Below are 24,540 nucleotides of genomic sequence, written 5' to 3'. Positions count from 1 at the left end.
GAGCATAACAATGATTTGAAAAGCATGAGAATTTTCCATTTAAAGTATTGCTCAACACGGAGCCAACAGGTCAGCAGATAGAAGGGGGGTGCTTAACGTAACTTAGTTTAAATAAGGACAAAGGCGATTGAGTTTAAATGATCTCTACTTTGCAGAAGTTAGAGTGTGAATGTCAGACAGGAATGGACTGGAATAGTAAATCTGAAGGGAACAAAAGGATGGAGGAAGGCTTTAGCAGCAGGTGATCTGAGCAGAGTTAGAATTAGACGTAGACATTGGAAGTCCTAGTGATGGCATAGGTACATAAATCAATAGCTCATCTCAGGGACAGGTATAGCCCCAAAATTACAAACTTAGATTCATAATCTATTTTTGCTTATGGTGAACTTTTGATCAGACATGGATAAAGACTCACAAAACTTCCTCTTCTTGAAGGCTTAACTGGTGATGTGCCACCTCCCTGGACAGCTTACTACAGAATAGTAGCAAAACATGGTCAATGATTTAGGAGAAAGTGAGGACTGTAGATGCTGGAGATCAGAGCTGAAAATGTGTTGCTGGAAAAGCGCAGCAGGTCAGGCAGCATCCAAGGAGCAGGAGAATCGACGTTTCGGGCATGAGCCCTTCTTCAGGAATTCCTGAAGAAGGGCTCATGTCCGAAATGTCGATTTTCCTGCTCCTTGGATGCTGCCTGACCTGCTGCGCTTTTCCAGCAACACATGGTCAATGATTTCCCAATTAAGTCTGAGATGGTTTCATGTAGTATCATGGGTCATATTAGTGTACTATTCAGAATTCAAAAGGAAATTAGATGACTGCTTCAAGGAAGTAAACTTTCAGGGGCAGAACAGGGAATGAAACTGATTGGACTAATCTTTAGGGAGTCAGAATGATCTCAGTGGGGTGAGCACAATGGCTCTGAGTTAACAAGCTTACTTTTCACATACTTGACATTGATTTTCCAACATCTCTGGATGAGCTGCCTTTTCTACATGCCCTGAAAATGGTTGCAAACTAACTGCAGTGATTCTCTTGTACAACATTGCCATCGTGCAGTATCATTTCAGATTTTTCCAACAGCAACATTACTGTGAGAAACCAGAGACAATTTACAGAACTACACGTCAAACGACATCAACCTAGTGGAAATATTTCAAACCATTCAAAACTAATTGATATGAACAAATAAAACATTCTAAATTCTAAAGGTGTAAAACAAGTCTGAGATATTACTCTTGGTTCAATCTGACCCATCTTTCAACAATTCTAATACACACAAAAATATAACGAAATAATGAACGTAAGTCAAAGCTTTGTGAAAAATGTAATTTATTAAACAATGTGCAGTTACTATTTATATTTTCTACCCTTCCACTTTTTCTTTCGTAAACTTCTTCGCGTGGATACCAATGGTTCTTTTGTTATTGCAATGTTTCTGGCAGAGGTAGTATGGGCTGGTCTACCTGAAGAACGTTTGATGAACCCAGGTTCAATGGAAGCTACATCCTCATTAGTTTCTGGGTTCACTTCTTGTTCCCTTAAGTCACCTGGTGTTTCAAAGGCTTCAGTCCTGTTGAACTGTGCGGAGCTTTGATTGTCCACTACTTCAGTGAGAAGGCTGACTACAGAGTCAGCTTCCTCACTGATCTGAGTTAAACCCTCTAGCACTGTTGTGTGTACTTTTTGAATGCTTGAGTCTCCCTGGGTTAGGCCATTGTGAACTGTCTCCCTTATATCTGACAAACCTCTGTAAAGAACATCCTGGATGTTGCCTAATCCAGTCCTCACAGCTGTTAGATGTTCAGCTATGCCACTCTGCAAGACACACTGCAATCCTGTAAACCCAGTCTGAATTTTGGATTCCAGATCTACAATGTCTGCCTGCATACATCCGTGTACATTGTGTAAATCACTATGGAAGGAGGACTGCATTTCTGCCATGGCAGACTGTATGTCACGGAACAGGCCTCCAACATTCATATTTTCCACCTGCTGTACCCTGGAGAATTTATCATGGAACATCAGGGCCAGAAGATCCTGCTGTGATGCTGTGTTTACATCACTCACTGGTACACGCCAACGCCTTCGTGGCCATCCAGAAGTTCCAGCGAATGCTTCGTCCTCCTGCTGTGCCACAACTACTGGTGTGGAGATGGACAGTTGTACTAGTTTATCATGTGTGCTTTTCACAGGATAAGGTCCTGCAGAATACCCAGAGGTGGTAGGTGTCATGATGGTTGGTGTAACAGCCATAGTCAAAGTATTGGTAGGTCTAGTGGTGGCAAGGGTGGTAGGTGTGACTTTGATAGGAGTAACAGGGTTGGTGGTGGTGACAGCAGTGGTAAGAGTAGTGTCAGCAGATGTGTTCTTGGGAATGTTCGAAGTGATGCTGCTGGTTGTAGGGGTGGGAGAAGCTGTGATATTGATGGGTATGGAGTCTGTGCTAGGTGTGACATTGATACAGTTGGGTAGGCTGGTAATAGCAGAGGGATCAATAATGTTAGTGAACATGGCACGAGTGGCAGAGCTGGAAGTAATGGACCATGTGGATGCAGTGGCGATGGAAGTAGATACAGTATCACTGGCAGCAGTGATTGGCATGACAGCACCAGCAGTGGAGGCAGAAGTGATGGTAGTAGCAATCTCTGTTTGTAGTCTTGAAGGCTTCTGTTCTGCCAGTAGTTCTGGCTTTTCTGTATATAGATTTAAAAAATCTTTATGTACTGAGATAACCATTGTTCAAGCATAACAAATAAATAATTATTGATAATTACATTATGAAGGTATGACAGAATAGTTCATGTCTGACTGATCGGCTTATTTGGATTGGCATTGGACATACTTCATGTAATTGCCATTATTATGAAGGCTTCATATCTTTTCTTGAGGACTTTAGTTTAAAAGGATTGTGGAAATTGGATTTATTTCCAGTTACAGTCAGAGAGTAATTAGTTCTACGGCTGTCTGGACTTTTTTAAAAAAAAAAGTCAGTTTGGATATTGAAACCTTTTATAAGAGTCGTGAGATCTTGTTGCAGCTCTATAAAACTTTGGTTAGACCGCCCTTGGAATACTGCATCCAGTTCTGGTCACCCTATTATAGGAAAGATGTGGATGCTTTGGAGAGGGTTCAGAGGAGGTTTACCAGGATGCTGCCTGGACTGGAGGGCTTATCTTATGAAGAGAGGTTGACTGAGCTCGGACTTTTTTCATTGGAGAAAAGGAGGAGGAGAGGGGACCTAACTGAGGTATACAAGATAATGAGAGGCATAGATAGAGTCGATAGCCAGAGACTATTTCCCAGGGCAGAAATGACTAACACGAGGGGTTATAGTTTTAAGCTGGTTGGAGGGAAGTATAGAGGGGATGTCAGAGGTGGGTTCTTTACACAGAGAGTTGTGAGAGCGTGGAATGCGTTGCCAGCAGCAGTTGTGGAAGCAAGGTCATTGGGGACATTTAAGAGACTACTGGACATGCATATGGTCACAGACATTTGAGGGTGCATACATGAGGATCAGTGGTTGGCACACCATCGTGGGCTGAAGGGCCTGTTCTGTGCTGTACTGTTCTATGTTCTATAACAGGGTTTGTTTTGGAAAGCAGTTTCAGCTGATTGTTGGTCTTGTTTGCTGGGGATTTTATGACTGCCCGAGAGCTAGCTTTGTGAGAAAGTTGCATTTGGTTTTCAGTCTGAAGAAAAGAAGCTTCCCAGTCAGCTCTCCTGTTTTTGAAAAACAATCTTTATTTGCATATTCAGTGTGAAACCTGAAACACTAATTGTGTTGTTCTTGTGAGGAATGTCTGGGGGACTGTGTCTCTACTTCCTGAACAACTGCGTTTCCAAAGACCCCTGAGACAACTGTACATGTCTAGTGATCGGAGATCCTCAGCCATCTGAACATTCCACACCTTAACATTTTGCATTAAATTAAACTAACAATTGAGACAAGAGAAAAGCCTGAGACTGGTACAATAGGTAAGGGGAGCCAAGTGAAATAGTCAAGGCAGACAACAGCTTGGCAGAGAACAAGGTAAAATGATAAATTAAATTCATTTGCTTCAATGCAAGGTGCCTGACAGATAAAACAGATGAACTCAGGACATAGTTGTGAACATGGGACTGCGATATAATAGCTATTATAGAAACTTAGCTCAGGAATGCACAGGACTGGCTGTTCCAGAATATAGATGCTATAGGATGGATGGAAAGAGGGGGCAAGAGAGGAGGCGGAGTTGCATTTTTGGTTCGGGAGAACATTACAGCTGTACTTAGGGAAGATACTCCTGGGAGATCATCCGGTGAAGTTATATGGGTGAAACTTAAAAACAAGGAAGGTATGGCCACCCCAATAGTCAGTAGGAAACTGAGAAGCAAATTTTTAAGGAGATCTCAGATATCTGTAAGAAAAATAGGGTTGTAATTGTAGGGGAATTTAACTTTCCAAACATAGACTGGGATTGTCAGTGTTAAAGGCTTGGATGGGGAGGAATTTGTTAAGTGTTTGTTAAAATTTTCTTATTTAATATGTGGATGTGCCTACTAAAGAAGGCACAATACCTGACCTTCTGTTGGGAAATAAAGCAGGAGAAGTGATTGAGGTATCAGTGGGAATGCACTTTGGGGCAAGTGACCAGAATTCTATTAGTTTTAAAATTAATGTGGAAAAGGTTAGAACTGATCAAAAAGTTAAAGTTCTAAATTGGAGTAAGACCACTTTTGTTGGTATTAGACAGGAACTTCCAAAAATGATTGGGATGGATTATTCAGAGGTAAAGGGAAGTTGGGAGGTGGGAGGCCTTTAAGAATGAGATAGAGAGAGTTCAGAGACAGTATTTTCCTATTACTATCAAGGGCAAGGCTGGTAGATGTAGGGGTATAGACAGCTGGGATCAGGTTGCATGGAAGAGGGAAATCAAGAGGGCAAGAAGGGACATGACATAGTTTTGGCAAATAGAGATAAGGAGAATCCAAAGAGATTCTATAAATATATTAAAGGCAAAAGAGTAACTAGGGAGATAATAGGGTCCGTTTAAGGTCAAAATGGCGATCTACATGTGGAACCACAGGAGATTGAGATACTAAACAAATATTTTCTGTCAGTATTTACTGTGGAGAAGGACATGGAAGCTAGGGAACTTGGGGAAGTAAACAGTGATATCTTCAAAAGAGTTCATATTACAGAAGAGGAACTTAAAGGTCTTAAAACACAAAGATAAATCCCTGGTACCTGAGCAGGTGCCTCCCACAACTCTGTGGGAAACCAGGGAAGAGATTGCTTGGTCCCTTGCTGAGAGATTTATCTCATTGATAGCCATGACTGAGGAACCAGAAGATGGGGGGTTGGTTAACATCGTGCCATTGTTTAAGAAAGGCTGTAAGGAAAAGCCAGAGACCTACAGATGTGCGAGCCTTATATCAGAGATGGATAAGTTGTTGGACGAGTTTCTGAGGGATAGAATTTAAGTGCATTTGGAAAGACAAGGATTAATTATGGATAGTTGGCATGGCTTTGTGCATGGGAATCATAGACAGTTAATGGGTTGGGCCTGGGAGTGTTGCTGAACAAAAAGATCTTGGAGTGCAGGTGATTGGTTCCTTTAAAGTGGAGTTGTAGATAGGAAGGGGAGCAAAGAAGGCATTTGGTACATTTGCTTTATTGGTCAGAGCATCAGGAGTTGGGATATTATGTTTCAGCTGTACAGGACATTGATGAGAACACTTTTGGAATACTGTATACAATTCTGGTTGCCTTTCTATAGGAAAGATATTATAAAACTTGAAAGGGTGCAGAAAAAATTTACAAGGATGTTGCCAGGACTGGAGGGTTTGAGCTATAGGGAGAAGCTGAACAGACTGGGGCTATTTTCCCTGGAGCATTAGAGACTGAGGAATGACCTTATCAAGGGGGAATGATAGAGTGAATAGCCCAGGTCTTTTTCCTAGGGTGCTGGAGTCCAAAACTAGATGGTAAAAAGTTTAAGGTGAGAGGGGAAAGATTTAAGAAGGACCTCAGATTTAACCTTTTCACACAAAGGGTGGTACATGTATGGAATGAGCTGCCAGAGGAAGTGGTGGAGGCTGGTACAATTACAACATTTAAAAGACACCTGGATGGGTATATGAAAAGGAAAGGTTTACAGGGATTTGGGCCAAATGCTGGCAAATGGCACTAGGTCAGATTGAGATTTCTGGTCAACGCAGATGAGATGAACCTAAAGGCTGTTTCCATAACTTTTTTCAAAGTGAATCACTCAGTGAAATCTATTTTCCTGTTTCCTTTACCTGGTGTTTGTGTTGGGGTTTATGGGAGGGTATACATTTACACTTTCATATTCAAAACTGTCTCAATTAGCTTTACATCTTTGCTGATTTTCACAATTATTTATTCACCCAGAGACTGAGCCTGTGAAAAGTTCTGCCATAGAAAACAACTGGGGCCAAAACACTTAATGTTTTCAAGACAGAGATAGATCCAGTTCTCCATGAGTGTTGAGGAAGCATCTAGAAACAATTATTTGGGAGCATTAGTAGTCACATGGAAAAAGATGGGTTGACTAGGAAGAGTCAATGTGGATATATGAAAGGGAAATTGTGCTTGAATAACCTGCTGGAGTTTTTCTTAAGGAGGGAACAGAAAGATTCAATGAGGGTAACTCTTTTGATACACATGGACCTCCAGAGTGCAGAAGCGACTCCAGAATGTTCCAGAATGTTTAGCGTTCATTAGCAGAGGGATTGAATTTAGCGTTCATTAGCAGAGGGATTGAATTTAGCGTTCATTAGCAGAGGGATTGAATTCAAGAGTCGTGAGGTGATGTTGCAGCTGTACAGGACTTTGGTTAGGCCACATTTGGAGTACTGTGTGCAGTTCTGGTCGCCTCACTTTAGGAAAGATGTAGAAGCTTTGGAGAGGGTGCAGAGAAGATTTACCAGGATGTTGCCTGGAATGGAGAATAGGTCGTACGAGGATAGGCTGAGAGTGCTAGGCCTTTTCTCATTGGAACGGTGAAGGATGAGGGGTGACTTGATAGAGGTTTATAAGATGATCAGGGGAATAGATAGAGTAGACAGTCAGAGACTTTTTCCCCGGGTACAACAGAGTGTTACAAGGGGACATAAATTTAAGGTGAAGGGCGGAAGGTATAGGGGGGATGTCAGGGGTGGGTTCTTTACCCAGAGAGTGGTGGGGGCATGGAATGCGCTGCCTGTGGGAGTGGCAGAGTCAGAATCATTGGTGACCTTTAAGCGGCAATTGGATAGGTACATGGATGGGTGCTTAAGCTAGGACATATGTTCGGCACAACATCGTGGGCCAAAGGGCCTGTTCTGTGCTGTATTGTTCTATGTTCTATGTATCTGATAAAGTGCCATCGAACAGTCTTGTGAGGAAAATTGTAACCATGGAATAAAAGAAACAATAGCAACATGGATACAGAATTGTCAGAGTTTTCAGGCTGGAGAAAAGTTCATAGTTCCACATAGGTAAATATTGAGACACTTCCTTTTCCTGATGTCTTTTAATGATTTTGATAGGCAGGGTATAATTTCAAAGTTTGCAGGTAACAGAAAACTTGAGAAGAATTGTAAACTGAGGAAGATGGTGTAGAACTCCAAAAGGACATTGAGATGTTGGTGGAGTGGGTGGACCGGTAGCAGATGAGGTGCAAAGCAGAGAAGTGTGAGCTGATGCCTTTGGTAGGAAGCACACTGAAAATTGATATAAAATAGAATGTACAAGTCTGAATGTGTTGGACAAGGTGAAGAAGTGAACAAGAATGATTCGAGGGATGAGGAACGTCAGTGATGAGGACAAAATTGGAGAAGTTTAGTCTATTCTCCTTGGAGAGAAGAAGGTTAATAGGAGCTTTGGTAGAGGTTTTCAAAATCAATAGCGGGCTGGAAATAGTAGATAGGGAGAAACTGTCCTTCTTCGTAAAAGGAACAAAGACAAGAGGGGCATAGATTTCAAGTCATCTGCAAAAGAAGCAAGGGTGGATTGAGGAAAAACTTCTTCACTCTGAGTTGTTTGAGTATGGACTGCACTGTCTAGAAGTATGGTGGAGGCAAGTTCAACTGATACATTCAAGAGAATATCAGATGATTATTTGGATGCAAGTATGGTTTTGGGGAAATTAAAAAGAGATTGGCACGAGCTAATGAGCTGGTGTAGACACAATGGGCCCAATGTTCAGTGATTCTCTGATTAAGGGGCTGCAGGAGCAGAGGGAGCTAGGTGCATATATGCAGAGATCATTGAAAGGGGCAAGACAGGTTGATAGACAACAGTTAATAAAACATACTGCATTCTGGACTTTTTTTTAAATAGGGGCACAGAATACAAAAGCAAGAAGGTGATGTTGAACTTGTATAAGACACTTGTTAGACCTCAGCTGGAGTACTGTGAACAGATGTGGGCTCCACATTATAGGAAAGAGTGCAAAAGCGACTCACAAGAATGGTCCCAGTGATGTGGAACTTCAGTGATGAGGATAGCTTGCAGAGGTTGGGACTGTTCCATTTGGAGAGAAGAGGAGATCTAATAAATGTTTCCAAAATAATAAGCAGGCTGGACAGAGTGAATAGGAAGAAACTATTCCCAATCAAAAAAGGAACAAGATCAAGACAGAATAGATTTAAAGTGATTTGCAAAACAAGCAAATGTGATGTGAGAAAAATTATTTTCAGTGTGCAGTTAGGATTGGAATGCACTCACTGTACATATGGTGGAGGCGAGTTCAACTGAGCCATTCAAGAGGGGCATTTGATTGTTATTTCAATAGACTTAAGAGGCAAGGATGTGGGGAAAGAACAAGAGATTGGCACCAGGAATTGATGCTCATTTGAAGAGCTAATGCAGACATTATGGGTTGAACTGCCTCCTTCTGCACCATAACGCTGCTGTGATTCTGTGAAAGGTTTCTGTCTAACTGTGAGTGCTGCCAGCTAGCCACTGTTGAAATTAACCACAAGAAAAGAATTTCACTCAAACTGCAAAGCCGAGAGTCTCAAAATCGACTGTTCAGCCGCCAATGCCAATGCTTCAGTAACATCCAGTGTAACAGCTGAAACATTCGACTATCTACCTATTATGAACAATCTAGACACTGAGCAGCACATCTTTAAATATTTGTTCGCCTTCCTCTTAGATTTATTTCTTAGACTTAATTGGACTCATAAATGTATACTGCACAGCAGGAAGTGTCTGTGCTGGTAACAAAGATGACTAACCACATTTTCCAGCTCTTACCCATATGTCAACACAAGTGAATATTTAAACAATGCATAATGTACAAGAGTTTCTGACTTAACCACCTTTCAGGCAATATGTCCTAGCCTCTACCACCGTCTGGGTGGTAGAGATTCTCCTCAACTCCCCTCTCAGCTGACTAAATTGATGCCCCCTGTTACTGACGCATTCACTAACAGGAAAAAAGTGCTTTCCTATTTACCTTACCTATCTTCATCAGAACTCCTTTCAATCTTCACTGCTCCAAGGGGAAAAACCCCAGCCTGTCCAATCTTTTCTCAGATTTCAGGCTCTCCAGTCCAGGCAGCATCCTGGTAAATCTTCTAGACATACAAAATAGGAATAGGAGTTCAGCCTCTTGGGCCTGCTCTGCCATTCCTGGCTGATCTGATATTCCTCACATCCCATTTCCTGCCCTGTCCCCATAACCCCTGATTCCTCTTACTGTATAAGACTGTACCTATCTCAGCCTTCAATATACACAAGGAGTCTGTCCCCACAGCCTCCTCATCTCAGTCCCTATTCAGTTCCTCCACCATTTCTTTGTTCCCTATTACTTCCCCAGCCTCATTTTCCAGCAATCCAATAGCCACTCATACCTCTATCTTACCTTTATCGTGAATACCCTCTTGCACTTTATGGCTATCCTCATCAATCTTACTGATTTTCATGTCATCCACAAACTTCTTAATCATCCCCTTACATTTAACTCCAAATTATTTCATGTACACCACAAATAGCAAGGCCAACACTGAGCCCTGCAGAATTTCACTGGAAACAGACGTCCAGTTACAGAAACATCCCTCTACCATCCACCTCTGCTTCCTGCCTCACAGCCAATTTTGCATCAAACATGCTGCTTTGCCTTGGGTCCCATGGGCTTTTACTTGCTTGACCAGTCTTTCATGAGGGACTATGTTAAAGTCCATGTAGGCAAGATCATATGCATTATCTTTGTCAACACTCCGAGTTACTTTTTCAAAAACTTTGATCAAATTTACCAAACACAATCTTTCCTTATCAAATCCATGCTGACTATCCCTGATTAATTTGTCTTTCCAAGTGCAAATATATTCAGTCCTTCAAAATTCTTTCTCTTAATTTCCTCAACACTGAGGTGATGCTTAGAGTGTGTGTGTATCTGTGTTGTTATTATTTCTTGTGGCTGTGGCTGTGGGGACTAATACATTCACTCTTTGATTAACTCAAGGAAGTCTATTAGCTCCTTTTAAAACATAACTTCATTTTGACAGGGAGCATGGTGTCCACAAGAGGGGGGTTGTTCAAACAGTATAAGACACTGATTGGACCTCAGCTGGAGTACTGTGTACAGATATATAGTTTAGGAAGGAGGTGAGCATACAGCAGAGCAGGTTCGGAGAATGGTTACAAGGATCAGAGACTTTAGTTTAGAACAGAGATTGGAGATATTGGGGCTGTTTTACTTGCAGAGGAGAAGGCTAACAGGAGATTTAATAGAAGTTTTCAAAATCATGATCAATCTGGACAATTAGTGAGAAACTGTTCCCACTCATAAAAGAATCATAATCCTGTGATAAAATACATAATATTGACTACAGGTCCCTAGTACAATTACTTCATTCCTCTCTTCTCAGAGTCTCCATGCCACATAACTAATAATGTCAAAGTTGCAGCTTCATGTACATCACCATTATACTGCGTTTCCCTACTTTTTTTCTAACATTTCAACAATTTCTTTGAATTATTTACATTATCACCATTTACCCTCCAACAGTCCAAAGTCTGGATGTCAGAGGTGGAACTTGTCACTGCTCACTCTGAACTGTTGAATGAGGGTTTCTGGAATCCTTGTACCATTTTGTGAGGTCATTGATATAGCTCTATGTATCTAGAATTATATCTTTTGTCCTTCCTATTGCAGGTATTCTCAGACTTTATGATCCTGAGACATTATTTTTGATCTGAGATTCTGACTTAATAAGGGGAGTAGTGTTTTTTGTGTCTTCTGCTCGAGTAAATCTGGTGAATGCCCATTATTTAACAACACTAAATTCCAAACTGCTTTTAGCCCTTAGTGATTTATCACTGTTTATGTTTCTCTATTTTCCTGTAGATGAAATAGAGAATTCTTTTATTCTCATTGATTCCTGATTCTGCTGTTAACTTCTTGAACTTATCATGAACCGCAGATCATTCCCAGGTGAGATTGTTTCAGGCAAAGTGTCTGTTGAAATGTTTTCACTGACTCACTGAGGTTGTATGCAATGTGCAATTCCCTATCCATGTGGAATAGTAAGCTACTAGTATCACATGTGCTTTCCCTTGGATATCAATTAAGTCTAATCCCAACTTCTGTCAAGGTTGCGGAATGAGGACTGCAAACGCTGGAGATCAGAGCTGAAAAATGTGTTGCTGGAAAAGCGCAGCAGGTCAGGCAGCATCAAAGGAGCAGGAGAATCGACGTTTCGGGCATATGGTGCCTGACCTGCTGCGCTTTTCCAGCAACACATTTTTCAGTTCTGTCAAGGTTGATCTGGGAGACTCAACATCAATAGCTCTGTTGATATCTGGGCTATTAATTGCATACCAACATGAAATTCTTTCATATTTTTGAAATGCCTGGTCCCCAATATGTACTGTCATGTGTACGCTCTACATTTGATAATTTCTGAACGCCCTCGATAAATTCCTCTCCAGATTTCTTCTCTCATGGGTTTTCATATCCTGTCAGCAAACACTAGCACCTGTTATGGTCAGGTGTTTCTTCTGTTCATGATATTTTCTTACACTCTGGTCAGTTGGACTGTACTTTGACCAATCATTTAGTCATAATGTATTCCTCATCTGCTTTTTGAGCTTCAAAAGTTTCCTGTAATTTCTCATAAAGTCTGAAATTCACTATTACAGTCAAAAATAGTTCAACTTCTTCCATCAGTACTTGATCTTCTGTTTCAGTTAGAAGCAATGTCACTCTGACCAGTGCATCAGCTGCAATCTACAATTTTCCTGAGATGTAGGCTTCCAGGACCTTTGATTAAATTGCACCACGAGGTTCCATTTCTCGCTAAAATATGTATTAAATGCCTTGAAAATTGACTCAAATAAATAGTAACATTGTCTACCTCAGTCTCAAGAAGACATCAGTAACTATGGGCCCAAATGCATACAGGAAATGTACTAACATGATCCTTTTTGGTATGCAAACCCGATGCTATGCAGTATTCCTGCAATTGTTGTGACCACAATTTCCACCTCTGAGCCTCTGCACACCTTCTGTATCCTCAAACTTTTAAAAAAATTCATCCGCAGGATGTGAGCATCACTGGTGAGATCAGCATTTATTATCCATTCCTATTTGCCCATAGGGCAGTTTAGAGTCAACTACATTGTTGTGGGTTTGGAGGTATATGTCAATCAGACAAAGTAAGGGAGGCAGTTTCTTTGCCTAAAGGACATTAGTTAACCAGATAGGTTTTTACGACAATCGACAGTAGTTACATGGTCACCATTAGTTCACTTTTAAAACAAAATTCTGATTTTTATTAAAATTACATTTCACTATCTGCCATGTGATTCAAATTCACATCCTTAGATTGTTTCTCTGGATTTCTAGCCCCCAGTAACATTACTGTTACCACAATCTCTTTGAACTACTGAAGCGATAGCAGTATGAGGTCCAGTGTACCCTGAAGGTGGCTGCACAGGTGGATAGAGTGGTCAAGAAGGCCTATGATATGAAGGCAAGCATTGGACGGCTTTGAGTATAAGAGCTGGCAGGTAATTTTAAATTGTACCAGACATTGGTTCGGCCGCATTTAGAATACTGTGCACAGTTCTGGTTGCCACATTCAAAAGGATGTGGACGCTTTGAAAAGGGTGCAGAGAAGGTTTACGAGGATGTTGCCTGGTATGGAAGGTGCTAGCTATGAAGAGAGGTTGAGTAGGTTAGGTTTGTTTTCATTAGAAAAAAGGAAATTGACGGGGTGCCTGATTGAGATCTACAAAATCATGAAGTATATAGACAGTGTAGATAGAGAAGCTTTTTCTTAGGGTGAGGGATTCAATAATGAGAAGTCACGCTTTCAAGGTGAGAGGTGAAAAGTTTAAGGAGGATACATGCATAAAGTACTTTACACAGAGGGTAGTAGGTACCTGGAGCGCATTGCCAGCAGAGGAAGTAGAGGCAGGCCCGGTAGATTCATTTAAGGTGCATTTGGACAGATGCATGAGTAGGTGGGGAGCAGAAGGATACAGATGCTTAGGAACTAGGCGACAGGTTTAGACAGTGGATTTGGATCGGCTCAGGCTTGGAGGGCCAAAGGGCCTGTTCCTGGGCTGTAAACTTTCTTTGTTCTTTGCTATCAATTCAGGTTCCAGTACACCTCTGACCTGGGAAGATGCTGCAACTGTGGTAACGTTACGAGAATAGTCATCCAGAATCCCAGGTTAAAGTTCTGATGACTTGGGCAAATGTTTAAGCTTGAATTCAATAAAAATATGGAAAACAAATCTAGTGTTAGTTTCCTTAAAAACCCCATCTGCTTCACTAATGTCCTTTAGGGAAGGAAATCTGCCATCCATCCCTAGTCTGGCCTACATGTGACTCCAGATCAATAGCAATGTGATTGACTCTGAATTATCCTCTGGGTAATTAAAGACAGACAGAAATGTTTATTCAGCAATCCACATCCCATGAATGAACATAAAGGAAGGCCAAGTTTTTCAAGTTTGTTGAAGTCTTCAGATTTCTTTCCTCTGGTCTGCTGGAATATTTCCACGTGTCTGTCTTTGTGGACCTCAATCTGTAAACTTCCATTCACAATATTATCAAAATCCTCTTTAGTTGCCACAATGTTCATTTGCCATCATTGTCACCATACACTGTTCTATTTTTCTGCCAACTGGATCCAATTGTACAGGTTACTCTCCTATGCTAGACTGTCCCTATACTGAGTCTGCGTTATCTCGCTCTTTCTCTTATCTAAGGACAAATATCATCAAACTCTCAGGAATTATTTCCCTTCTAACAAATGGAATATTGACTTCAGAACCCGAGTACAATGCTTCCATTCGCCTCTCTTCAGCATCTCGATAGCACGTTACTCGTGATGTCAGAGTTACATCTTTTTTTAACATATTCACTCTCCATACCACACCACACCACACCATCCAATTACATGCCTTCCCTTTTATATACTTTATCCTGTCCATTTCTCCTGTTTAAAATCATCTTCTTCTCCAACTTTTTTCCTAGACCTGTACTCTTAAACAACAGTCAAGTCCATTGGGATCAGAATCCCATACAGAGGGGTCACTCATAGGATATATAGCAAATGGGCCATTTGGCTAAACTAGTCTGTGCTGCAGTTTTTGAGGCATTTTCCCAACACTTCTCATCTACATTTAACATCATAACCTTCTTTTCCTTTCTCCATCAGAAGCTTATCTTGCTTCCTTTTAATTATATCCACACTGTATATTTCAACTACTCTCTGTGTTGTGGGTTCCTTGTTCTTACTGCCCTTTGGGTAAAGACACTTCTTTTAAATTACCTTTTAGATTTTCTGGTGACTGTCTTATATTGGCTGCCTTTAGTTATGTCCTCCATACAAGAGGAAACATCCATAGTGTACCCACTCTTATCAAAATATTCCATAATTTTAACAGCATTAGGTCACATTCACACTTATTTTTAAGAGGAAAGATAACCATCCTATCAATTCTTCCTTAATCTGTATATCCATGCATTTCTACTTCTTCCTCATGAATCTTCTCTGCACTCTCTGCAATTCGACTACAACCTATGAATGCAGCACTTTAAGTATGATCGCACCAAGGGTAATATCTCTACTTTGCAGTTCTAGCCATCTTAGAAATAAACTTGGTGGGCAAACATATCCAGGACATACCTGATGGCAGCTACAGCCTGTCGAGACTGATTACTGGATGAAGAATGCCATAACATGGTGCAGATAGTCCATCAAGACTGCCATATTGGATTCATAACTAAAATATCCAAAATTGGCTCATGCAGGAAAGCAACAGAACTATGTGTCCTTATCAGGAAAGCCCCACGGGTATATCCCAGTAAGGCCTTTTTTGTGAGAAACTCAATCAACACATAGTGACAGTAGTAGCAGTAGCAGTCCTACAAGTAAATGACTCTCAGGGCAAAGTTTCGAACCTGATACAGAACTTTCAGTGGTTACAGTCTGCCTCTACAGCTGGGTAGGCAAGCCAAAGGAAAGTCAGACATATGTTGTAGACCTAACAGGATGCTGCAGGATCTGTCCACAAACAGTAGATTTTTCCCATCAGCCAAACCTGGGCAGTGACCAAATACAAGGCCAAGGAATATATTGTGTACCCACACAGACTACCATCTACAGCACAGTGCATCAGCAATGTCAGCCTTCTGCTTAGAACCTAGCCAATGGACATAAATCCATGGGGTAACATTATGGACTTCTACGGACCAGAAGGAAGAAAATTTGGAAATAACAGAAGAATGTTTTTCTTCTTTGGAAGGAAGAAAGCTGAGAGGGCACCTGATTGAGATGTTAAAGATTATTTGGGGCAAAGACAGGGTGAATAGAAAGCTGCTGTTCCCTTCAGTTGCAGGATCAACAACAAAGGATCATAAATGTAAGGTTAAAGGCAGGAGGTTTAGAGGGGATTTTTTTTTTCTTTGAAGAGTAACTTTCACACAGAGAGTGATGGTGGAATCTGGAAAGCATTGGCTGGGAGGGTAGCTAAGGCAGGTAACCTCAACTTTAAAAAAAAACACTACTTGAATGAGCACTTGAAATATTGTTACACTCAAGGCTATGGGCCATATACTGGGAACTGGGACCAATGCAGACTTATGTCCTTCTGATGCAGACTGGATAAGGAAAAAAGCCTCTTCTATACTTTATAATTCAACAATCATCCAGATCTGAGGACTCCCATCCTCGTTCTCAGTAAGCGCTAGTTAGAAATGCAGAAGAAATGGGGAAGAGGTCCAGTATCACCAAAGTATAATCAAGGTTAAACAAGAAGTTGGGAAGGACATAGAAAAGAATCTTACAATGCGGATTTGATCTTACAATGTAGACCTGATGGGAAAGATTCTGGGGCTGGAGAATGAATGTAATTTTCATCCATGCTTAAGAATAGCATTTCACATCTTATTGGTCTGACAGGTAATGGTTTTAGTTATATTGGGTATAATAGTAATCTAGTAGAGAAAGAAGGGAAGCTGCCAATTGGCTAATCGAAATTAAGGCTGCCCATCAGCACCACACTCTCTACTCATCAACTCAACTAGGCCTTCTACTAGGGAAGGGAAAGGGTGCACACTGATAATGTGGAGGAGGCAGCGTTGTACACCCAGGTCTGGCCAACCCGTTGTATGTACATCTGTCATAAGATGGCCATACTGGAATCAGAGATTTCTGTCGGACCAACAGCAGAGACTGAAGAGGCTCATAAAACACAAATGTGTCCGGGCAAGCACAAGGATTAGGTGAATCCTGACCAGTAAGACAAGCCATCATGAACAGGGAGTGAGCCAATCTGACAAAAACAAAATGATATTTTATCAAATATGTTGTGTAAACTTGGACATAACCTTTTGTATAATTGACCATGTGAACACTGTTATCTACCATACTTTGATATGATAGAATGTGCTGTAACTATTAGTTTCAGAGTCACAGGAGAGGCATTGCTCTGTCCTTTGAGTCACTTGCAAGTATTTGATAAAGGGGACCGGTAAAAGAATATCTTTAGCATCCAGGTTGATTATAGAGTCATAGAGTTATAGAGATGTACAGCATGGAAACAGACCCTTCGGTCCAACCCATCCATGCTGACCAGATATCCCAACCCAATCTAGTCCCACCTGCCAGCGCCCGGCCCATATCCCTCCAAACCCTTCCTATTCATATACCCATCCAAATGCCTCTTAAATGCTGCAATTGTATCAGCCTTCACCACTTCCTCTGGCAGCTCATTCCATGCATGTGCCACCCTCTGCGTAAAAAAGTTGTCCCTTAGATCTCTTTCCCCTCTCACCCTAAACCTATGCCCCTAGTTCTGGACTCCCCCACCCCAGGGAAAAGACTTTGTCTATTTACCCTATCCATGCCCCTCATAATTTTGTAAACCTCTATAAGGTCACCCCTCAGCCTCCGACACTCCAGGGAAAACAGCCCCAGCCTGTTCAGTCTCTCCCTATAGCTCAAATCCTCCAACCCTGGCAACATCCTTGTAAATCTTTTCTGAACCCTTTCAAGTTTCACAACATCTTTCCGATAGGAAGGAGACCAGAATTGCATGCAATATTACAACAGTGGCCTAACCAATGTCCTGTACAGCCGCAACATGACCTCCCAACTCCTGTACTCAATACTCTGACCAATAAAGGAAAGCATACCAAATGCCTTCTTCACTATCCTATCGACCTGTGACTCCACTTTCAAGGAGCTATGAACCTGCACTCCAAGGTCTCTTTGTTCAGCAAAACTCCCTAGGACATTACCATTAAGTGTATAGGTCCTGCTAAGATTTACTTTCCCAAAATGCAGCACCTCACATTTATCTGAATTAAACTCCATCTGCCACTTCTCAGCCCATTGGCCCATCTGGTCCAGATCCTGTTGTAATCTGAGGTACCCCTCTTCGCTGTCCACTACACCTCCAATTTCTCCCACTGTACAACATTTGCTTCAGTTATAGAGTATCTGTGAGACTACATCTGTGCGCTCTTATTTAAGAAAGGTTGAAGATGAACTGAAGGTGATTCAGAGGGCCTTTGCTACACTGATCCCTGGAATTAACTGTTTGTCTTATGAGGACAGATTTTGCAGCTGGGCTTATTTCCACTGGAGTTTAGAACAAAGAATAAGATGGTTTTGACAAGGTGAACATGGAATGGGTGTTTTCTCTTGTGGGTGATAACAGAATCAGGAGTCACCCTTTGAGGACAAAGGTGAGGGAAAAAGAATGCTCTCAGAAGGTGGTGTGACTTTGGAACTTGCTGCCTCAGAAGATTACAGAAGCAGGTCACTAAATACTTTTTTTAAAAAAGAGATGGATGGATTCTTTTTAGGTAAGAGAATCATAGATTATGGGATGAATGGGAATTTCTATTTTGATACAAACAGATCAACCATGATATTACTGATTGGTGAAGTAGCTTGAGGGATCAAAACGATTGTTTCAGCTCTTACTTCACATTCCACATGTTCTTAAATCACTGCACACCCTGGTATGCAGGTATACATATAATGCTATTAGGGAGAGAGTTCCTGCATTATGATCCAGTGATAATGAAGAAACTGTTATAGTTCCAACTCAGGATGGTGTGTGGCTTGGAGAGGGACTTGAAGGTGGTGGTTTTTCTTTGCATTTGTTGCTCTTGCCCTTCTAGACAATGGAAATCATAGATTGGGAACAAGATGTCAAAAGAGACTTGGCAAGTTACTGCAGTGCATCTTGTAAATAGTACACACTGCTTTTACTGAGCATCGGTGGTGGAGGGAGTGGGATTTGTGGATGTGGTGCCAATCAAGTGAGCTGCTTCAGTCTGGATAGTATCAAGCTTGAGTTTTGTTGAGGCTGCCCTCATCTAGGCAAGTGGGAAATATATAATCAAACTGCTATCTTGTGCCATCTAGATGGTGGTCAGGTATTAGAGAGATAGGAGGTGAGTTACTTGCCACAGACCTGCCTGAACGACAGCACATATATGGCTGATGGAATTAGTGGGAATTCAGAGATGGTAATGCCATTGAACACCAAAGGGTGATGGTTAGATTCACTCTTGTTGGAGATGGTCATTGCCTGGCACTTTCTTGCAGTGAATGTTGCTTGCCACTGGTTGTTGTCCATACTTTGCTACTGAAATAGGACACTGCCTATTTCAGTATATACAGTATCACAAATGGTGTGAAATATGGTTGGTCCTATGACACTATCCTGAGGACCTCCACAGATATGTCCTGGAGCCAAGATGACTGAGCCTCAATCCACAACCTTTGTGCCGAATATGGCTCCAACCAGAGAGTTTTGCCTCCAATTCCCATTGATTCTAATTTTGCTAGGCTCCTTAGTACCATGCTTGGTAAAATATTGTTTTAATGTCAAGGACACTCATTCTCACCTCACTTCACATCTGGAGTTTACCGAAGGCTGTGATGAAGTCAGGAACATAACGACCTTTGCAGAATGCAACCTGAGCATCAGTGAAGAGATTATACTTTTATAAGTGCTGCTTCACAGCACTGTTGATTACACCTACCATCACTTTGATTACGATTGAATACAGACAGTTGTAGCAGTAATTGACTGGGTTGGATCTGTCCTGTGCTTTTGTCCTTTAAGTGTACAGGTCATACCTGGGCAATTTTCCACATTATTGGTGGTTGGCGTTGTATTAATAGTACTGGAACTGTTTGGCTAAGGGTGCCACAAGTTCTGGAGTGGATGTTTTCAATAATGTTGCCCAGATTTTGTTAAGCCCATGACCTTTCCAGTATCCAGTGATTTCAACTATTTCTTAGTGTCACTTGGGAGTAAATTGCAGTGACTGAAGACTGACAATTGTCTGTGATTCTGGAGACCTCAGATGGAAGCTATGGTGAATCATCCACTTATCACTTCTGATCTGAAGATGGATACAAATAGCATTATCTTTGATATGCTGGGTCCCCGTCATTGAGGATTGGATATTGTGACGTGTTCCCCTCCAGTGAGGAGTTTAATTTTCTTTCCTTTTTTAAAATTCATTCACAGGATGAGGGCATTGCTGGGTAGTCCAGCGTTTATTCCCCATCCTTAACTGCTCAGAGGCCAGTTAAGGGTTAACCACATTGCTTTGGGTCAAGAGTCATGTGTAGGCCAGACCAGGTGAGGAAGACAGATGTCCTTCCCTGAAGGATATTAGTGAACCAGATGGGTTTTTCTGACAATCAATAATGATTTCATGGTCATCATTATACTTTTAATTCAATTATTGAATTCAAATTCCAACCTCTGCCGTGGTAAGATTCGTATCTTGGTCCCCAGAACATTACATGGGTCTCTGGATTAACAGTCCAGTGATAATGCCACGAGGCCATCGCCTCGCCTTACCACCACTTTTACAACTGGATGTCATAGAACTGCAGAGCTAAGACTGGATAGGGAATTGGTTGTAGAATTATGTAGCACTATCACTTGCTGCTTCTGCTGTTTGAATGTAAGTACATCCTGTGGTTGTACTTTCACCAGGTATTCACCTCACTTTTAGGTATGAAGGCAAAGGAGAGGACTGCAGATGCTGGAGATTAGAGTCGAGAGTGTGGTGCTGGAAAGGTACAGCAGGTCAGGCAGCATCCGAGGAGCAGGAAAATTGATGTTTTGGGCAAAAGCCCTTCATCAGGAATGCGGCTGGGAGCCTCAAGGGTGAAGAGATAAATGGGAAAGGGGTGGGGTTGGGGGCAGAAGGTAGCTGAGAGTGCAATAGGTGGACGGGGATGGAGACAGTGCAATAGGTGGACGGGGGTGAAGAGAGTGCAACAGGTGGATGGAGGGTGGAGAGAGAGCAACAGGTGGATGGAGGGTGGAGAGAGTGCAATAGGTGGACGGGGGGGGGGGGGGGGGGGGGGGGTGCAATAGGTGGACGGGGGTGGAGACAGAGCAATAGGTGGACGGGGGGTGGAGAGAGAGCAATAGGTGGACGGGGGGTGGAGAGAGAGCAATAGGTGGACGGGGGGTGGAGAGAGTGCAATAGGTGGACGGGGGGTGGAGAGAGAGCAATAGGTGGACGGGGGGTGGGGAGAGAGCAATAGGTGGACGGGGGGTGGAGAGAGCAATAGGTGGGCGGGGGGTGGAGAGAGAGCAATAGGTGGACGGGGGGTGGAGAGAGAGCAATAGGTGGACGGGGGGTGGAGAGAGAGCAATAGGTGGACGGGGGGTGGAGAGAGAGCAATAGGTGGACGGGGGGTGGGGAGAGAGCAATAGGTGGACGGGGGGTGGAGAGAGCAATAGGTGGGCGGGGGGTGGAGAGAGAGCAATAGGTGGACGGGGGGTGGAGAGAGAGCAATAGGTGGACGGGGGGTGGAGAGAGCAATAGGTGGACGGGGGGTGGAGAGAGAGCAATAGGTGGACGGGGGGTGGAGAGAGAGCAATAGGTGGACGGGGGGTGGAGAGAGTGCAATAGGTGGACGGGGGGTGGAGAGAGAGCAATAGGTGGACGGGGGGTGGGGAGAGAGCAATAGGTGGACGGGGGGTGGGGAGAGAGCAATAGGTGGACGGGGGGTGGAGAGAGCAATAGGTGGGCGGGGGGTGGAGAGAGAGCAATAGGTGGACGGGGGGTGGAGAGAGAGCAATAGGTGGACGGGGGGTGGAGAGAGTGCAATAGGTGGACGGGGGGTGGAGAGAGAGCAATAGGTGGACGGGGGGTGGGGAGAGAGCAATAGGTGGACGGGGGGTGGAGAGAGCAATAGGTGGGCGGGGGGTGGAGAGAGAGCAATAGGTGGACGGGGGGTGGAGAGAGAGCAATAGGTGGACGGGGGGTGGAGAGAGTGCAATAGGTGGACGGGGGGGTGGGGAGAGAGCAATAGGTGGACGGGGGGGTGGGGAGAGTGCAATAGGTGGACGGGGGGGGGTGGAGAGAGAGCAATAGGTGGACGGGGGGTGGAGAGAGAGCAATAGGTGGACGGGGGGGTGGAGAGAGAGCAATAGGTGGACGGGGGGTGGAGAGAGTGCAATAGGTGGGCGGGTGGTGGAGAGAGAGCAATAGGTGGACGGGGGGTGGAGAGAGAGCAATAGGTGGACGGGGGGTGGAGAGAGAGCAATAGGTGGGCGGGGGGTGGAGAGAGAGCAATAGGTGGACGGGGGGGTGGAGAGAGCAATAGGTGGGCGGGGGGTGGAGAGAGAGCAATAGGTGGACGGGGGGTGGAGAGAGAGCAATAGGTGGGCGGGGGGTGGAGAGAGAGCAATAGGTGGACTGGGGGTGGGGAGAGTGCAATAGGTGGACGGGGGGGGTGGAGAGAGAGCAATAGGTGGACGGGGGGTGGAGAGAGAGCAATAGGTGGGCGGGGGGTGGAGAGAGAGCAATAGGTGGACGGGGGGTGGAGAGAGAGCAATAGGTGGACAGGGGGTGAAGAGAGAGCAATAGGTGGGCGGGGGGGTGGGGAGAGTGCAATAGGTGGACGGGGGGGTGGGGAGAGAGCAATAGGTGGACCATGGGGGGGTGGAGAGAGCAATAGGTGGACGGGGGGTGGAGAGAGAGCAATAGGTGGACGGGGGGTGGAGAGAGAGCAATAGGTGGACGGGGGGTGGAGAGAGCAATAGGTGGACGGGGGGGGTGGAGAGAGCAATAGGTGGGCGGGGGGGTGGAGAGAGAGCAATAGGTGGACGGGGGGTTGGAGAGAGAGCAATAGGTGGACGGGGGTGGAGAGAGAGCAATAGGTGGACGGGGGGTGGAGAGAGAGCAATAGGTGGACGGGGGGTGGAGAGAGAGCAATAGGTGGACGGGGGGGTGGAGAGAGAGCAATAAGTGGACGGGGGTGGAGAGAGAGCAATAGGTGGACGGGGGGTGGAGAGAGAGCAATAGGTGGACAGGGGGGTGGAGACAGAGCAGTAGGTGGACGGTGGGTGGAGAGAGTGCAATAGGCGGACGGGGGGTGGAGAGAGAGCAATAGGTGGACGGGGGGTGGAGAGAGTGCAATAGGTGGACGGGGGGTGGGGAGAGTGCAATAGGTGGACGGGGGGTGGAGAGAGTGCAATAGGTGGACGGGGGGGTGGAGACAGAGCAATAGGTGGACGGTGGGTGGAGAGAGAGCAATAGGTGGACGGGGGGTGGAGACAGAGCAATAGGTGGACGGGGGGGTGGGGAGAGTGCAATAGGTGGACGGGGGGGTGGAGTGTGAGCAATAGGTGGACGGGGGGTGGAGAGAGAGCAATAGGTGGACGGGGGGTGGAGAGAGTGCAATAGGTGGACGGGGGGTGGAGAGAGAGCAATAGGTGGACGGGGGGTGGAGAGAGAGCAATAGGTGGACGGGGGGTGGGGAGAGAGAGCAATAGGTGGACGGGGGGTGGAGAGAGAGCAATAGGTGGACGGGGGGTGGAGAGAGAGCAATAGGTGGACGGGGGGTGGAGAGAGTGCAATAGGTGGACGGGGGGTGGAGAGAGAGCAATAGGTGGACGGGGGGTGGAGAGAGCAATAGGTGGGCGGGGGGTGGAGAGAGAGCAATAGGTGGACGGGGGGTGGAGAGAGAGCAATAGGTGGACGGGGGGTGGAGAGAGTGCAATAGGTGGACGGGGGGGTGGGGAGAGAGCAATAGGTGGACGGGGGGGTGGGGAGAGTGCAATAGGTGGACGGGGGGGGGGTGGAGAGAGAGCAATAGGTGGACGGGGGGTGGAGAGAGAGCAATAGGTGGACGGGGGGGTGGAGAGAGAGCAATAGGTGGACGGGGGGTGGAGAGAGTGCAATAGGTGGGCGGGTGGTGGAGAGAGAGCAATAGGTGGACGGGGGGTGGAGAGAGAGCAATAGGTGGACGGGGGGTGGAGAGAGAGCAATAGGTGGGCGGGGGGTGGAGAGAGAGCAATAGGTGGACGGGGGGGTGGAGAGAGCAATAGGTGGGCGGGGGGTGGAGAGAGAGCAATAGGTGGACGGGGGGTGGAGAGAGAGCAATAGGTGGGCGGGGGGTGGAGAGAGAGCAATAGGTGGACTGGGGGTGGGGAGAGTGCAATAGGTGGACGGGGGGGGTGGAGAGAGAGCAATAGGTGGACGGGGGGTGGAGAGAGAGCAATAGGTGGGCGGGGGGTGGAGAGAGAGCAATAGGTGGACGGGGGGTGGAGAGAGAGCAATAGGTGGACAGGGGGTGAAGAGAGAGCAATAGGTGGGCGGGGGGGTGGGGAGAGTGCAATAGGTGGACGGGGGGGTGGGGAGAGAGCAATAGGTGGACCATGGGGGGGTGGAGAGAGCAATAGGTGGACGGGGGGTGGAGAGAGAGCAATAGGTGGACGGGGGGTGGAGAGAGAGCAATAGGTGGACGGGGGGTGGAGAGAGCAATAGGTGGACGGGGGGGGTGGAGAGAGCAATAGGTGGGCGGGGGGGTGGAGAGAGAGCAATAGGTGGACGGGGGGTTGGAGAGAGAGCAATAGGTGGACGGGGGTGGAGAGAGAGCAATAGGTGGACGGGGGGTGGAGAGAGAGCAATAGGTGGACGGGGGGTGGAGAGAGAGCAATAAGTGGACGGGGGTGGAGAGAGAGCAATAGGTGGACGGGGGGTGGAGAGAGAGCAATAGGTGGACGGGGGGTGGAGACAGAGCAGTAGG

The 24,540-nt window shown here is 44.9% G+C and overlaps 1 protein-coding gene across 1 annotated transcript in view; it reads right to left on the bottom strand.

Annotated features, from left to right (window-relative positions):
- Positions 1-1,350: 1,350 nt before the first annotated feature.
- The window catches only part of LOC122541397 (uncharacterized), a 61,134-nt gene continuing 37,944 nt past the window's right edge, over positions 1,351-24,540 (bottom strand). Inside the window, exon 9 of the mRNA XM_087979792.1 lies at positions 1,351-2,693. Within this exon, the coding sequence (XP_087835918.1) occupies positions 1,351-2,693 (1,343 nt within the window). The remainder of the gene's footprint in view (positions 2,694-24,540) is intronic.

This window comes from Chiloscyllium plagiosum, unplaced genomic scaffold, assembly GCF_037043375.1.
Source record: "Chiloscyllium plagiosum isolate Xiang-an unplaced genomic scaffold, Cpla_swu_hap1 HiC_scaffold_35, whole genome shotgun sequence".
Classification (NCBI taxonomy): domain Eukaryota; kingdom Metazoa; phylum Chordata; class Chondrichthyes; order Orectolobiformes; family Hemiscylliidae; genus Chiloscyllium; species Chiloscyllium plagiosum.
The sequence above is the reverse complement of the archived record's forward strand: the minus strand, read 5'-3'. Positions and strand labels throughout refer to the sequence as shown.